Source organism: Erinaceus europaeus, chromosome 2 (assembly GCF_950295315.1).
Source record: "Erinaceus europaeus chromosome 2, mEriEur2.1, whole genome shotgun sequence".
NCBI lineage: Eukaryota > Metazoa > Chordata > Mammalia > Eulipotyphla > Erinaceidae > Erinaceus > Erinaceus europaeus.
Window position 1 is genome coordinate 163,757,550 of NC_080163.1, and position 18,119 is coordinate 163,775,668.

Here is an 18,119-nt window from a genome sequence, read left to right on the forward strand (position 1 = left end):
TAACAGGAGGTAACACCCAGAGCCTCACACATGCCAAATGTTTGCTCTCCCACTGAGTTATACTTGTTTTTAAAGGATACTTAAATGATGTTAATAAAATATTTTTATTACAGAAAATTTTAATATGATTACTTAGGGAGACATTTATTGAGCATTATGTGCACTTCTGGCATTTTGCAAGGTGCTATATAGTAACTTCCTAATATGCCTAAAAGTAATTTTATATTTTATATGAGAATATTTTAACAAATATTTTAATAGTCTCATCTCATTTCATGTACTTTGTTCTAAGGAAATAACTCATGTAAGCTAGTTATGCAAACCAATGAAAATTGTGGAAATACTGTGCCTTAGTAAACCATAATTCTGCACACTATTAGGAAAAACTAAGGGATTAGTTTTGCACAAAATATTACCATGCTTTATTCTCGAATTATTTGCTGAATACTAAATAGTGAACAGGGACAAGGCAGTACAGTATCTGGAAAGAATGTGCCTTCATTCACCCATGCTATTTGTCTTCAAAGGAGGGCTACTGCATAGCTAGTCCACTGGGGAAAAGATCTAGTTAAAACATTGAGGATTTTAAAATTTATATATTTATTTAACTATTTGAAGCTCATTGTAATTATAGATACACAATTTCAATGCACTTGATCTAATTTTTCATTGTTTTCATGAAAGAGAGAACTACACTGTTTAATCATTTTCAAAGATCTTGCAGGTGCTTAAACCTGGACTTTCATGCATGAAAAAGTGGGGTAAAATATACACCTTAAAAAAAGGTGTGCAATAGCCTACAATGACTCAGCAGGTACAACAAACAAGTAGAAAGACCTAAAAAAAAAAAACACCATACAGTATCAATCAAATGTTTTTGATTAGACCTGGGTACTTTCCTTATCTACTTCCTATTTCACTTCCCTCAATCAAAGTTCAGCCATGTCAGAAATGTCAAGCATGGAATGTCAACCATTCAGCCTCATTACTCAGGTGAGACCTTTCCTTTCGTAGGATTCTCTAATTCCATTCCAGGTGGTTCACTTCCTAACAAAGTCCCAAAACCTAGATATAGACCAGGTCCCATAAGATAGAGCATATATTTGTTGTGAGCCCAACAAAAGTTTGGGACTATTAGCATACGAATGATGTCAGCCTGAGACTGGACACACAGAGAAGGGAAGGCACGGAACTTTGAGCAGGTTGCTCTCTTTGGCTGCTGCTTCTAATGGTCAGAAGCATCTCAATGGAGGTGTGCCAGGAATCCGCCATGGCTACGTCTCCTGGGAACTGAACAGGGTTGACTCTACTAGCCGGTAAACTAGTAGACCCCTCTACAGCCATAAGCAACCTTTACCAGAGCTGATAATTGTTTATCTAATCAGACTAAACTTTTGATAACTATACTCAGACTTTATGGACCTAGCATACTCTAACCCTTGGTAAGTGCTTATTTTGCCTTTTACCTGTTTCACCCTAATAAACCTTGTATTGTTTAAACCAGTTCCCAGCTCCCCACTATGAATCCTTTTACATGGTGCAGCAGCTCCCACAAAACCCCTTTAAGTTACAACATATGTTCACATGTATCCATAAATTAGGCCAAAATATATACCTGAAAGCAAAAGTACACAATAGTCTGTAGTGAGTCAGCATAAAGTTCATAATGAAGAAGTGTCTACTTAGACTTAGATATACTCCTCACTTACTTCCTATTACAGTTCTCACTCACTCCAAAGCTAACCTTATCAGAGCAAGGACTGCCAAACCTAAATAAGAGCAAGAGACTGGCATACTTTAATGATGACTTTTTAGTCACTATCCAGCCACCCCATCATCTGGGGCCCTAGTCGGGGAGTCTGAGATTCCCAAACAGACATGATGGGCCTAGACCTCGAATAAATTCCTCTCTCTAATATTACCAGCCATCTCTATCAGGAACAACAGAATAGACCCCTTTGTGGACTCCCATAGGACCTTGCCCTCAACTTGGATCAACAATGGTAGAGAACGAACCATCCTCTGAAGGGAGGATGGACAAAATACTTTATGCTCCACCCGAGGAAGATAGGTCCTAAAATTGGCCAGCTTTGCACATTCCTATTCATGACCACAGAATGTGAGCTCAGATCTACAGGGATGCAGAGGTCACATAGGCCCTTAAGCTGATTATGGGCCCCAGATCAGATCAAATTGATAGGGTTTACAGTCAACAATATTTATACACTTTTCCCATATTTGGGAGCTACTCTCTCCCCTGATCCAGCTTTCTGGTCCTTTTCCCAGCCATCACACCATCTCCCCAGACAATTACTTGGATCCACCTGCATATCAGATTTTAGGATCGGGGGGAAAAAAAAACCTAGTATAGACACAGGTCCTTTGGAATATAACTAAAATAGGCCTGCTAGCTATCTACAAAACAGAGACCCCCAACTCTTCATCTGCACTATTTCAGCCATTAGGTTCACGATTAGTCAACTATTTGTTTGGCTTTATATGTTAACTCCCTTTTAAGCCACCAGATGCAAGCATGATGCCAACCAGACTTCCCCAGAGAGACAAACCCACCAATGTGTCCTGGAGCCCAGCTTCCCAAGAGCCCTGCCCCACTAGGAAAAGAGGGAGACAGGCTGGAAGTATGGATCAAACTGTCATGTTTAGCTGACCATGTTCAGCAGGGAAGCAATTACAGAAGTCAGACCTTCCACCTTCTTCACCCCATAATAACCCTGGGTCCATACTCCCAGAGAGATAATCAATAGGAAAGCTTTCAGGGGAGGGGATGGGATACGGATTTCTGGTGGTGAGAATTTCTGTGGAATTGTAACCCTCTTATCCTATGGTCCTGTCAGTGTTTCCATTTTACAAATAAAAATTAAAAAGAAAAGAATTAGGCACTCTAGAAAAAGAAAGTTCTATTCACCTAGATTGTCACTCAGGTTTAAAGAAGTTAAAAAAGAGCTTTATAGAAAAACAGCATTCAAAAAATTCATTACAGGGGCCAGGTGGTGGCGCACCTGGCTGAGCACACGGTATAGTCCTCAAGCACCCAGGTTTGAGCCCCCAGTATCTACCTCCAGGGAGAAAGCTTCACAACTGGTCTGCAGGTGTCTCTCTCTCCCTCTCTATATACCTGACTTTAAGGTCCATATACCCACCTGTAAGTGGGAAGCTTCATGATTGGTGAAGCATTATTGCAGGTATCACTCTTTCTGTTTCCTTGCAATCCCCACATCACCCCCCATTTTCTCTCTGTCCTATCAGTAAATAAGAAAAGAAAATTTAGTTTACCCATAAGGGGTACATAAAGGAAGAAAGCAAGAAGGACAAGCAAAATCAAATGCAGATAAAACTTTGTGGAACTTGGACTATGGAAATGAGGTTACAAAAAGGGTCTGGAAGAAGGAAGATTCAGTTGCAAAGGTAGAAGGGGTCCAGTAGACATTGGTGGAGGAAAGTTGCTATTTGAGTGGTGGGTGTGATGTAGTCATATATTTTTTAAAATTTATTTTAACAAGGAGACATTAACAAAACCATAGGATAGGAGGGGTACAACTCCACACAATTCCCACCACCAGATCTCCATATCCCGTACCCTCCCCTGATAGCTTTCCCATTCTCTATCCCTCTGGAAGTATGGACCCAAGGTCATTGTGGGTTGCAGAAGGTAGAAGGTCTGGTTTCTGTAATTGATTCCCTGCTGAACATGGGCACTGACTGGTCAATCCATACTCCCAGCCTGCCTCTCTCTTTCCCTAGTAGGGTGGGTCTCTGGGGACACGGGGCTCCAGGACACATTGGTGGGGACGTCTGTCCAGGGAAGTCTGGTCGGCATCACGCTGGCATCTGGAACCTGGTGGCTGAAAAGTGAGTTAACATACAAAACCAAACAAATTGTTGAACAATTATGGACCTAAAGGCTAGAATAGTTCAGATGAAGTGTTGGGGGTACTCACTGCAGACTATTGTGTACTTTTGCTTTCAGATATATATTTTGTCCTAGTTTATGGATACGTGTGACCATATGCTCTGTCTCAGGGGACCTGGTCTATATCTAGGTTTTGGGACTTTGTTAGGAAGTGAACCACCTGGAATGGGATTAGAGAATACTATGAAAGGAAAGGTCTCACATGAGTAATGAAGCTGAAAGGTTGTCATTCCACACCTGAAGTCTCTGGACACAGTCTGAAGTGAAGCATGCTGAGGTGGCACTCCTTGCATGGATTAGGTTGCAATATTATTTGGTATGCATTGAGAGAAGCATGCAGGAAAGTGGGCCCCACCCTATGGTTCCAGGACTGGGGAAATAAAGGCTCTATAGTGGAAATGTGAAGTTCCTGCTGTCTTAGGGTTCAAGAAGACAATGGATAGTTATTGTTATCATCACATTATTTGGTAATTGGGTTAACTTTGAAAAGTCCCTTTGTTAGCATCTTGTATATAGCTGTGTTCTCCCTGGTCTAGGCTTTTGAGAGAGTCCACATATCAAAGACTCAGCCTATATATTAAAAAGACTCAGTCTGTGTTTTAAAACATATTAATTAAATACTGATTTATATAACTACACTTTAATAGGAATGTACACAGACACAATTCCCACCACCAAAAGACTGTGTCCCATCCCACCCACCCACCCCCGCTCCCCCCCTGCCGCCCCGGGAAGCCAAATGTCCACACTCCCCCTCACCACAGGGTTTTTACTTTGGTGTCCTACTCTAGATTTAGTCAGATCCTGCTTTTAGTTTCCCTTTCAGATCTTCTTTCTTAACTTCTGTCGATGAGTGGGATCATTCCATACTCATCTTTATCTTTCTGACTTAGTTCACTTAACATAATTCCTTCTAGCTCCATCCAAGATGAGTCAGAGAAGGTGGGTTCATTGTTCTTAACAGCTGCATAGTATTCCATTGTGTATATATACCACAGCTTTCTCAGCCACTCATCTGTTGTTGGGCACCTGGTTTCCTTCCAGGTTTTAGCTATTATGAATTGTGCTGCTATGAACATAGGTGTACACACATCGTTTTGATTGGGCATTATGGAATCCTTGGGGTATATCCCCAGGAGAGGAATTATTGGGTCTTATGGAAGTTCTGTGTCTAGCCTTGTGCGAGTTCTTCAGACTGCTCTCCAGAGAGGCTGGGCCAATTTACATTCCCACCAGCAATGCAAAAGGGTTCCTCTGTCCCCACAGCCTTTCCAACATTTGTTGCTGCTGTCCTTTTTGATGTATGCCATTCTTATAGGAGTGAGGTGGTATCTCAATGTTGTCTTTATTTGCATTTCTCTGACAGTGACCTGGAGCAGTTTTTCATATGTTTGTTAACCTTTTGGATCTCCTCTGAAGTGAATCTTTTGTTCATATCCTCTGTCCATTTTTGGATGGGGTCATTTGCTTTTTTGGTGCTAAGTTTGCTGAGCTCTTTGTATATTTTGGTTATTAGTCTCTTGTCTGATGTATGGCATGTGAAGATCTTCTCCCATTCTGTGAGGGGTCTCTTTGTTTGTGTGATAGTTTCTTTGGCTGTGCAGACACTTTTCAATTTGATGTAGTCCCATTGGTTTGTTTCTGCTTTATTTAGTTTTCCTTGCAATTTGGTTTGTTTCATCAAAGACGTCCTTGAGGTTTATGTGGGGAAGTGTTCCACCAATATTTTTCTCTAAGTACTTGATAGTTTCTGGTCTGACATCCAGGTCCTTGATCCACTTGGAGTTGATTTTTGTTTCTGGTGAGATAAGGTGGTTCAATTTCATTCTTCTGCATGTTACAACCCAGTTTTCCCAGCACCATTTATTGAAGAGAGCCTCCTTCTTCCATTTAATACTTTGGGTCCCCTTATCAAAGATTAGATGTCCATAGGTGTGGGGGTTTAGTTCTGGGCTTTCAATTCTGTTCCACTGGTCTGTGTGCCTATTTTTGTTCCAGTACCAGGCTGTTTTGATGATGATGGCCTTATAATATAGTTTGAGATCTGGGAGTGTGATGCCTCCATTTCTGTTTCTTTTCCTCAAGATGGCTTTGGTAATTCTAGGTGTTTTCTGGTTTCAGAAAAATGATTGTAGTTTTTGTTCTATTCTCTTAAAGAAGCTTGGTGGAACTTTGATGGTTATCACATTAAATTTGTTTAAGTCATATATTTTGAAAGAGTATGAATCTGTATTTCTAAAATATTTATAATCTTGTAAACAAAGGTTATCTCATCCTAGCTTTTTTCCAATATAGTGTAGCTATTCTCATCTGTTCTATTCCTACTCTTTGGTTTCTGTTTATTAAACCTTTTGTCCTACTTTATATATCACTGCCTTTCAGCCACTGCATTGCAGATGAAACTATGACTCCATCCTGAACCCCCTGGGCAGACAACCTCACCAATGTGCTCTGGAATTTCACCTCTCCAAAGCCCAACCTTACTAGGGAAAGACCGGGGTTTTGGATCAACCTGCCAATGTCCATGTCCAGTGGAGAAGCAATTACAGAAACCAGAGCTTCCACCTTCTGAACCCCAAAAGAAAGTTGGTCCATACCTCCAGACTGGGAGATATGTTATGAGAAGATCACAAGATGGTTCTGAACTCTAATTCCATCAGGACCCAGATAAAGGGGAGGGGACAGGAGGGGAGGGAGGAAGGGAGGAAGAAGGAAGGGAAGGGAAGGGAGAGAAGAGGACAGAAGGGGGAGGAGGGGAAGGGAGCAGGGAGAAAAGGGAATGGGATAGGAGAAGAGAGGAAGGCATGGGAGAGGAAGGGAAGTAGGAAAGTAGGGAAGGGAGAGGTGGGAAAATTTATAATAAACATTATGCTTATATTCCTTGTAATTCCTTATAGGTTAATTACAACACTTCAGGCAGATTCATATTTTAATATTATTTTGTTCTTTTTAATATTAATTATATTGAAGAGATCGATAGTTTGGCCAGATTTTAACACTATATTCTTAGTAAAATGCCAGTATTCACTAGACTGAATGGCATGGAAATAAGAATATTTATCTTAGTCATGATACATCTTTTTTAAATTTTAAATGAAAATTTTATTTATAAAAAGGAAAAACTGACTAAAACCATAAGAGGGTTACAACTCCACACAATTCCCACCACCAGAACTCCGTATCTCATGCCCTCCCCTCCCAATAGCTTTTCTTTTTTTTTTTTTAATTTAAGAAAGGAGACATTAACAAAACCATAGGATAAGAGGGGTACAACTCTGCACAGTTCCCACCACCCGATCTCTATATCCCATCCTCTTCCCTGATAGCTTAGCTTTCCCATTCTCTATCCATCTGGGAGTATGGACCCAGTGTCATTGTGGGTTGTAGAAGGTGGAAAGTCTGGCTTCTGTAATTGCTTCCCCACTGAACATGGTCATTGACTGGTCAATCCATACTCCCAGACTGCCTCTCTCTTTCCCTAGTAGGGTGGGTCTCTGGGGAAGTGGGGCTCCAGGACACATTGGTGGGATCATCATGATACAGCTTAACCTAAAATTCCATATATATTATTCTCTCTTCTTTAATCCCTCTAAGAATTTTGGATTTTTAAATTCATTCATTTATATCTACTACCTCAATTGCTTTAAAGCAATAAAACCCTATTTCTTTTCTCTCTCCTCATGCTTCCATCCAAGGTTAATCCTGCCAATGCAATTTCTTCAGCTTTACTGCTATCAAGCACTCCACTGAACAAAATTAACCTGCTCACAGGAATGGTATTCTAGTTTGATAATGATTTGATTTGCTGTCTTGTTATTGATTTGTGCTCCACCTTTCATGTTGAAACAGATCAGGTTCTTGACAGGCCAATTACTGTAAAGTCCTCCAATCAACTGCTTTCTGCACTGGTTCTGTCAGTCAGACTTTAGTGGGAGACAACTCCAGAGCATATATGTTATCAAGTCTTCTCATCTTTGCTTTTCATACTGCCAAGACATCCTATGTAAGAAAATATGATCCAGGCACATCTTGTCTTCTTGTGCCCACAACAGCATTTGTGTGTCACACTTCCAATACTTACAGGAGTCCACTATCATAAGTAGTAAACTGTAACATTGCTTTTGTAGTATAAAAAATCATGATGCCGACCAGACTTCTCTGGAAAGACAACCCCATCAATGTGTCCTGGAGCTCCGCTTCCCCAGAGCCCCACCCTACTAGGGAAAGAGAGAGGAAGGCTGGGAGTATAGATCAACCAGTCAACACCCATGTTCAGCGGGGAAGCAATTACAGGTAAGACCTTTCCTTTCATAGTATTCTCTAATCCCATTCCAGGTGGTTTACTTCCTAACAAAGTCCCAAAACCTAGATATAGACCAGGTCCCCTGAGACAGAGCATATGTTCACACGTATTCATAAACTAGGGCAAAATATATATCTGAAAGCAGAAGTATACAAGAGTTTGCAGTGAGTACCCCCCCAACACTTCATCTGCACTATTCCAGCCTTTAGGTCCATGACTGATCAACAATTTGTTTGGCTTTGTACATTAACTCTCTTTTCAGCCACCAGGTTCCTGAGGCCAACAGGAGCCGACCAGACTTCCCTGGACAGATGACCCCACCAATGTGTCCTGGAGCTCCGCTTCCCCAGAGACCAACCTTACTAGGGAAAGAGAGAGGCAGACTGGGAGTATGGATTGACCAGTCAATGCCCGTGTTCAGCGGGGAAGCAATTACAGAAGCCAGACCTTCCACCTTCTGCAACCCACAATGACCCTGGGTCCATGCTCCCAGAGGGATAGAGAATGGGAAAGCTATCAGGGGAGGGGATGGGATATGGAGATCTGGTGGTGGGAATTGTGTGGAGTTGTACCCTTCCTATCCTATGGTTTTGTTAATGCCTCCTTTCTTAAATAATTAAATAATAATAATAAAGTTACAGAAATGTCTTTATTTTTCAGAGTCACTATCACAAATCATACAGAACAAGAGAATAACTACTTTTCTGAAACCTAGGGTAGCCCATGGCTTAGTAGTTAGCAATTGCAGAATACCAAATCTGTCTATAAAGTAACTTGCTATGGAACTTTAATTATTCACTATCCTGAAAGTCATCCTTGAATAAATTGTGATGTCATATTCCTTATGTAAGTGACCCTGCCCAAGTTATTACATATATTTTTTTCTTATATAGAAATGGCAGGCTTTTCTATAAGTAGGCATATTGTGCTACTTGTTGTGCCCTGCACTATATAATGCCAGCCTCTATTTACCCTAGACAGGAGGGTTAACTGGATTTTCATATAAAGAAGTCCCTGTTTAATTTAGCTGTCTCCTAAAAGATATAACTCATACAAACTTAGTGCTTTTTATGAAAATTAAGAAATGTTTAATTTATCTGAATACAAAGCTATCTTTTATGATTGTTAATTTCCCTGTCACGAGTTCAAAGTAAGCTACCTAACCTTGTTTATGATGCACATATTAAATAATGTGTTATATATTTATTCAATAACTCCTATGAACTAGAATCTGAAATTGAAAAAGAGATCTAATTTCTAACCTTAGAAGTAAAATTCTTGTTACCTCCTATTAGAAAAAATAATAAGACTTCTCACCAAAAAGGGGACACAGAATTTGGTGGTGGGTGTGGTATAATGAAAATAAATTATTCCTATTATCTTATAAAACATTATTAAATCATTAATAAAACTATTAAAAAGATAAATAAATACAAATTATAAAAATGACTACTCCTAAACTAAAAATATGCCTATATATTTAATCCTGTCATTTCTGTATAGGAGGAAAATATATATATAACAACTTGGGCAGGGTCACTTATAATAGGGATATGACACCACAACTGATTCAAGTATGGCTTTCAGGATAGTGAATAGTTAAAGTTCCATAGCAAGTTACTTTATAGACAGATTTGGTTTTCTGCTATTGTTAAATACTATGCCACAGGCTACAATCCAGATATTTTTATATTGGTTGGCACAGCTTAGGGAAAGTGACTCTCATGGGAGACAATGAACATACAGAGTAGCAGATATAAAAGCAAGAAGAAAACTATTTTTAGAATAAATATACTCCAATTCCCTTAAGAAGAAAAAGCTTCAAGATATATTTGAATTCAATAAAGAAAAGTATATCGATTTGCAATATAAATGAGCCTAAAATTCTGAATAACAGTAAAAGAAAAAGTACTAGAAACTGAAAAACACAGCACTGTGAAATTTCAAAAAACTATTTTACTCCAAAGCTTTGTTCAAATGCCTGCAAGGATGATTACTATCTCTTAAACAGGTTTTCTTGAACTGAAAAAATATTTATTACAAAGAATATGCTTTGGAAGAATTATAAATTATAATTCTCAGTCTGCTCAGGTAAATATCTGGATCTATGGCTATTATCTTAATAATCATGGATATCTAAATCATATTTATTTTTATTTAGAAACAATCACATGAAAGATCCATTTCTGTATTCCTCATACAGATACACACACACACACACACACACACACACACACACACACACACACACACACACACACTACATCTAATGGGTAATTCTCATGTAATTGAAAATATAGAGAAAACAGAAATTGAACAAATCTGGGTATGACGCAGACTTGTGATAATTAACTTAGGGTGCCTCTAAGTCTTTGAAAGGATTTTAAGGATAAACTAAAAGTCAAGTTCCATCAGGAATATCAAAAGAAAGAGATAAAAAATGGAACATATACGGGGTCGGGCAGTAGTGCAGCGGATTAAACGCACGTGGCACAAAGCACAAGGACCGGCATAAGGATCCCTGTTTGAGCCCCCAGCTCCCCACCTGCACGGTAGTTACTTCACAGGCGGTGAAGCAGGTCTGCAGGTGTCTATCTTTCTCTTCCCCTCTCTGTCTTCCCCTCCTCTCTCGATTTCTCTCTGTCCTATCAAACAACAAGCGACATCAACAACAATGATAATAACCACAAGGCTACAACAACAAGAGCAACAAAAGGGGGAAAATGGCTTCCAGGAGCAGCGGATTCATAGTGCAGGCACTGAGCCCCAGCAATAACCCTGGAGACAAAAAAAAAAAAAAGGGAGATATACCTAGAATATATGATGGTTGAAATCAGATAGTTTTAAAACTATCAGAATTAGCAGAATTTTAAAGTAAAACTTAAAAGAAATTTAGAGAAAATAACTTGCACCAATGTGTTATGTATTTCTCATGTATTTTCACATATACATAATACATTGTATTATTGTTTTTTGATAAAAATGGAAGAATACACTTGTAATTTATCTTTCTTAATTTATCTTAGAAATTCTTAAGTGACATTTATTGCAATTACTTCATAGCACCTTATTGTATGGCTATTCAGTTATTTAAGTTATATTCCACTGACAGATATCTGAGTTATTTCCAAAGCTCCACTATTTTAAAAAATAGTGAACAGAAGACTGCTGTAAAATGCCTAGATTCCTAGAATGAGATCTGTTAAGAGTTCTCATATACTGCAACTAGATACAACACACACACACACACACACACACACACATTTTTTGAAGGAAAATGATTAATCATTTTTTCATAAAGTGCTTCATATTCATGTACAAAACTAAAGCTAAATAATGAAATGTAAGTTAATGCATCAGCAAACAGTAAAGGAAGAGTTATAACAGGAAAACATGGTAAATATAGCAAAATAAAATGCTAGAAATCAAAATATTAAGCAAATAGTAATAAAATGAAATATATTTTTTTAGATGTTATTATAAATAATATATGATATATTAATTTATAAAATTATAAAAATATTAAGTTTTAATTCCATAAAATATACATTTCAAGTAAGAAACTCCTATTTTTAAAATGTAATCAAGTTCTCATCCCTGTACTATTTATTTATTCACTTGTTGAAACTCAGAGTACATATATACAATATCTAAGCATTAAACTGCCTTTACATAGTGGAACTGGAATTGACCTAAGTAAGCCAACATGTCTCCCAGAAAGATTATAGTTCCTTACATTTAGATTTTATAATCATGTGTATTTGTGATTGTATACATGTGAAATTTATATGCTTTCATGTAGCCAGATCAAATCATTTAAAAGTTCTGTTTGTTTTTCCACCAGGGTCATGGCTGTGGTTTATGCTTTCATTTATCTACCATTCCTGGCAGCCATTTATTCCTTTGTTCTTTCTTTCTGATAGAGGGTCAGAGATGGGCACACATCATGAGAAAAAAAGAGAGGTAGAGAGAGAAAGACACACTTGCATCACTGCTCCAACACTTTTTTTTATTTATTTAGAAAAGGAGACATTAACAAAACCATAGGATAAGAGGGGTACAACTCCACACAATTCCCACCACCAGATCTCTGTATCCCATCCCCTCCTCTGATAGCTTTCCTATTCTTTATTCCTCTGGGAGTATGGACCCAAGGTCATTGTGGGATGCAGAAGGTAGAAGGTCTAGATTCTGTAATTGCTTCCCTCCTGAACATGAGTGTTGACTAGTTGATCCATACTCCCAGCCTGCCTCTCTCTTTCCCTAGTAGGGTAGGGCTCTGGGGAAGCAGAGCTCCAGGACACATTGGTGGGGTTGTCTGTCCAGGGAAGTCTGGTCGGCATCATGCTAGCATCTGGAACCTGGTGGCTGAAAAGAGAGTTAACATACAAAGCCAAACAAATTGTTGACCAATCATGGACCTAAAGGTTGGAATAGTGCAGATGAAGTGTTGGGGGGGGGGGGAGGGTCCTCCATTTTGTAGATAGCTAGTAGGCATATTTTAGTTATATTCCAAAGGGCCTGTAGTTTTTTGTTTTTTTTTTTCTTCCCTGAGCCTGAAATCTGATATGCAGGTGGATCCAGGTTATCGTCTGGGGAGATGATGTCATGGCTGGAAAAGGGACAGAAAGCTGGATCAGGAAAGAGAGCAGCTCCCTAATATGGGAAAGGGGTATAAATATTTTAAAACATTTTGTCTTATTTTATATCTTACTGCATTTTAGCCACCAAGTTATAGATGCTGTTACAATTTTATCCTGAACTCACTGGGCAGATGACCTCACCAATGTGTCCTAGAACCTCACCTCTCCAGAGCCCTACCCTACTATGGAAAGATAGAAACAGGTTACAGGTATGAATCAACCTGCCAATGTCCATGCTCATCAGATAAGCAACTGAGAAGCCAGATCTTTTACCTTCTGAATCCCATAAGGAATTTTGGTCCATACTCTCAGGGGGGAATATGGTAGGGGAATATAACCAGAAGGCTCTAAACTAATTCCATCAAAACTGGGGGGGGGGCTAGGGGGGGCAAAGAATCTACCTGTCCTTTTTCCAGCCATGACATCATCTCCCCAGACAATGACTTGGATCCACCTAAATATCAGATTCCAGGCTCAGGGGAAAAAAGAAAAAGAGAAAAAAAATCTAGTATACCCATAGGCCCTTTGGAATATAACTAAAATATGCCTATTAGCTATCTACAAAATGGAGGATCCCCAGACTCTTCATCTGCACTATTCCAGCCTTTAGGTCCTGGAATATGGTAGGGGTATATAACCAGAAGGCTCTAAACTAATTCCATCAGGTCCATGATTGGTCAACAATTTGTTTGGCTTTGTATGTTAACTCTCTTTTCAACCACCAGGTTCCAGATGCTAGCATGATGCCAACCAGACTTCCCTGGACAGAAAAACCCACCAATGTGTCCTGGAGCTCCACTTCCCCAGAGCCCACTAGGGAAAGAGGGAGACAGGCTGCGAGTATGGATCGACCTGTCAACACCCATGTTCAGCAGGGAAGCAATTACAGAAGAACTACCTTCAACCTTCTGTATCACACAATGACCTTGGGTCCATACTCCCAGAGTGTTAAAGAATAGGAAAGCTATCAAGGGATGGGAAGGGGTACAGAGTTCTGGTGGTGGGAACTATGTGGAGTTGTACTCCTCTTATCCTATGGTTTAGTTGATGTTTCCTTTTTATAAATAAAATTTTTTTAAAAAAATTAGAAAACTATTACTTTGGAATTAATAAAAGTAGATTTATCTATAAATTAAAAAACAAACAAACATTATTTGACTTTCATAAAGTTAGGCTGAAAGAGCCCCAGGAGGTGGTACGATGGATAAAGCATTGGACTCTGAAACTTGATGTTCTGAATTTGATCTTCAACAATGCATATGCCAGTGATACTCTGATTCTCACTTGTTCTCTCTCCTCTCTCATAATAAACACATAAAAATTCAGCTAAAAAAACTTATACTTACACCTATCCACATTCACATATATTTGTATCTGATAGACACTACCTAATTGGGTTGGGGCGAGAGCATAAGAGTTACGTAAAAGATTTTCATCCCAGAGGCTCTGAGCTCCTATATCCCTTGCACCACTATAAACCAGAACTGAGCAGTGCTCTGGTCTTTCTCTCTATATCTCTGTCATTAAAAAAAGTAAATAAAATATTTTTAAAAGAGACTATATATTTTATCAAATACTTGAAGATCACCTCCTTAATTGGCCACATATGCGGTTACTCTGTTTGGGAATCAATGAAACTAGTAATTAGAACATATTCACACAGTACTTGTGTAGTCCAAATATAAAAATTTATACCTTATTTGGTTATGAAAGGATTATAATTTTTTATTTGTGACTAGTAGTATGTTACAAGACTAAGATTATAATGTATAGTTCCATACCACACCTACCACCAAAGTTCTGTATCCCTAACCTCTGTGGTAGGCTTTATAAACAAACATACTACCTTAGGGGTAGGGAGGTGGCTCACCAGGTAAGCCATGCACTTTTGTGTGTTGCCCAAAATCAGGCCTTGGCAGCATAAGAGAGCATCACAACACTTAGGGAAGCTTTGTGGACAGTAAATTTATGCTGGGTGCTACAATAATCACATAAGTAGAATTAGAAATAAATCAATATACTATTTTCTCTCACATTAGGCAAGGGAGTTTTTGTTATAAAAGTAAGGCTAGAATCTATATTCACACCACTCTGAACATGCTGACTTTAGCTGCTCTCAGAAGATGAGCAAGGTCAGATCTGGATGGAAGAAAGGGAAAGACTCAGTCACTTACCTTAAGCCACTGAAAGGATAAATGGCAGTCAGGATCCAAACCCAGTCCTACATAATGTTTATTAATCAATTTGCTTTATCATGCTACCTCACAAAAGCTCTTGTTTCAGGTTCACTACAGCTTACTTTTTCTTCTCCAAATAGAACATAATACATATGATTATAATGATTAAAAATTAGATTTTGGTAGAAAAGAGATGATGGTTTGGTTGATGGTGAAATACATTTATATCATTGGGTAAATGTTCCCTAGTGACAACAATACTGTAGTTAAACATGTCCTCAATAATAAGGTGATACTGGGGGGGGGGGGAGGTCAACTTTTACCTGAGTCCTCCTAATACCTAGTTTTACTAAAATTAATTATTGTTAAAACTTACTTGTTTTTCTCACAGGAATTTTTATAAATATTGTGTTTAGTAGCTTCTTTTTAACATGAACTTTGGAAAAGTTTTAACATATACATCTCAGTCTGCCTCAACTTAAATCACTGAAGCTTGATTTTGCCAGAGAACACTATTATTTCACTATGCCTAAGATAGGAGTTGAATAAATGTTTTTTTTTTTCAGGCCAATGACAGATATTTATACCACAGAGGTTGCCTAGGGAGAAGATACACCTAATTAAATACTTATCCAGACCTCAGAGAGACCAAGTCTGTTCAAGGATAACTTGAGCGATTTTCTTTACACAAATAAAAAGTATTCTACTCACCCAATTCGTATTTTCAACATGCCATTGAATAACTCAGGGTTGTTGGAGATGATCCAGCCAATATGGATGACCAGTTCTTGCTGAATGACTGCCTCCCTCTCATCATGGGTATTAAACTTGCAATAGATGATGTCCTTAATCACTCTTGGAGATAAAGGATTAGAGATAACCTCTTCTTCATGACCAAAGGCACCCAGAGTTACCTGTAAGTGGCAAAATTTTATTATAAAAATTACTAGCTACTAAAATATAAAGAAAAAGAAGCAAGCCTTGGGATGACTGGCAGGCTGAAATTATTCTATGTGAGCTAGGGAATTAGGCAGAATAACTGTTCCTTCTGTTTATTAAAATGGTTTTCAAAGCATGACTCCCACTAGAGTTCATAATGGCTAAAAGTCTGGTCTAAAAGTGACGGGCAGGTAAGGGTCCCAGTAAGGGGAGTAGATGCGAGTAGATAACAGCAGGGAAGGAATATAAATAACTATTAAAAATAAAATTATTCTGATTTTAGTACTAGAAATTCCCCAGAGAAACTAGGATATATTGAATAGTTTTACTCCACAGCACAGTTCACACAAATTATTATTTGAGAGAGATATTTTTGCTTCTTTAATATTTCTCACATGGAAGTTTATGTTCTTTAAAATAAAAAGGCAGGCATGTGGTGCCTACTCTTCCCATGCAGCCAGTGAGTGCTGAATCACCTGTTGTTGTACTTCTCAACTGTCAAAGGGCATAAATGAAGTTGCCTACAAGCCTGAGAAAGGGGAAAGTGCACAGGAGAGTGGCAACAGCAATTCAAATCTGGAAGTGCTGCTAAATCTGGCAAGAGGGATGCTCTGCTCTCTTTCTTCTAGTATTGGCACTTGCTGCCAATAAGAATTTGAGACCTCTTCTTTTTTCTCTTCTCATTACCTCTCTCCATCACTTCCATGTAAGAAAAAGAGAGTATATATATCCTTTGTTTTCTTAAACAAAAGAAGAGAAGAACTGATTCTACCCCAACTCCAACTTTGTGGTGGAATGAAAACTGAGAGCTGGTTTATTTTACACACACACACACACACACACCGTGTGTGTGTGTGTGTGTGTGTGTGTGTGTGTGTAAAATAAACCAGCTCTCAGTGTGTGTGTGTGTGTGTAAGTGTGTGTGTGAGATAAGTGGGATTGGTCAAAGTGTAATTGCTTTATAAAAATGTTCATGTGTAGAGTAGAAAACAAACAGAATGTATATCACTGCTCCTCAGAAGTAATAATGACTAAAACACAATTTCATCCCACAGGGCTTGAGATGTTTATGGGAACAGTATTAGCTCAATTCTCAGGGTGGCATTTCATGAGTGCATGCACTCTTAAGAGTTCCATTCTCATCTGCCTCCCCCCCCTTAAAGATATGATACAGTCAATGAGTAGACTTTATGTACTTGACATGGAACTACCAGTCTGCCAGATTTACTAAGTTTGGTAATAGCTACTTTCCTGGGAGATATGCTGGTATTATGGAAAATGGTTCAGCCACAGTCTTAGGATAGGTTCTGAGGCTTCCAAGATGTAGGAGGCAGAGTCTCAGGACCACATACTGAGTCATTCCTGGATAATTTATAAAGTAGACATGTCCAACTCAAACCTACTCCTTTTCCAAGTATCAGGCGCTCCCAAAACATTCATACATGCTCATATATAGCAGACATAGTTATATTTTCAGGTACACTGCAATGACCTAAAATCCATGAGAAAAATATCTTCCCAATGTCCATTTATTACTTTTTATTCAGAGATAACTCAGTCCAAAGTAGCAAATAAAATTCCATGGGGGTAAGGGTGGGTACTGAATAAGTTACTTCATGTGTCTTGTCTATTTAAACTGATAAGAACAAAACTTCAAATTAGTAAACTAATTGAATTTTAATACTAAGCTTAAAATTTTAAAAAGAATAAAACTTCCTATAATTATTAGAAAACAGAAAATAACTCATGAAAAGTAAATTAACTTTTCAAATTAGTTTGTATCATTTTTTCATTGTTATCAAATATTACAGGATAACTTATTTTGTCTAATATTTGAAATAAGTGTAATTTTAATGAATTAAGGATTTTAAAATATGAGCAAATAGTTGATTCCATTAAAGGTGGTTAAAGTATTTAATATTAATAAAGCTTAGGTTAATTATGAGTAAAACAGAATAAAGCACACACATTCCCAAAAGAAGAGAAAGCAAGCAAGTGGTTTTCAGTCCAACCAAATAATTCATACAACTTAGAGTAAAAAAAAAAAAAAAAAAAAAGGAGCAGTCACATCCAGCTCTACATACAGTCATGCACAGGCTCATTCAACTCACATTCACTAAATGCAT

At 38.3% G+C, this 18,119-nt stretch overlaps 1 protein-coding gene across 7 annotated transcripts in view; it reads right to left on the minus strand.

Annotated features, from left to right (window-relative positions):
- PHKB (phosphorylase kinase regulatory subunit beta) overlaps positions 1-18,119 on the minus strand; it is a 258,964-nt gene that overhangs the window by 24,225 nt on the left and 216,620 nt on the right. For all 7 annotated transcript variants that reach the window (XM_060185615.1, XM_007536683.2, XM_007536681.3 and 4 more), the window contains one exon: positions 15,766-15,968. In XM_060185615.1, coding sequence (XP_060041598.1) covers positions 15,766-15,968 — 203 coding nt within the window. The remainder of the gene's footprint in view (positions 1-15,765; positions 15,969-18,119) is intronic.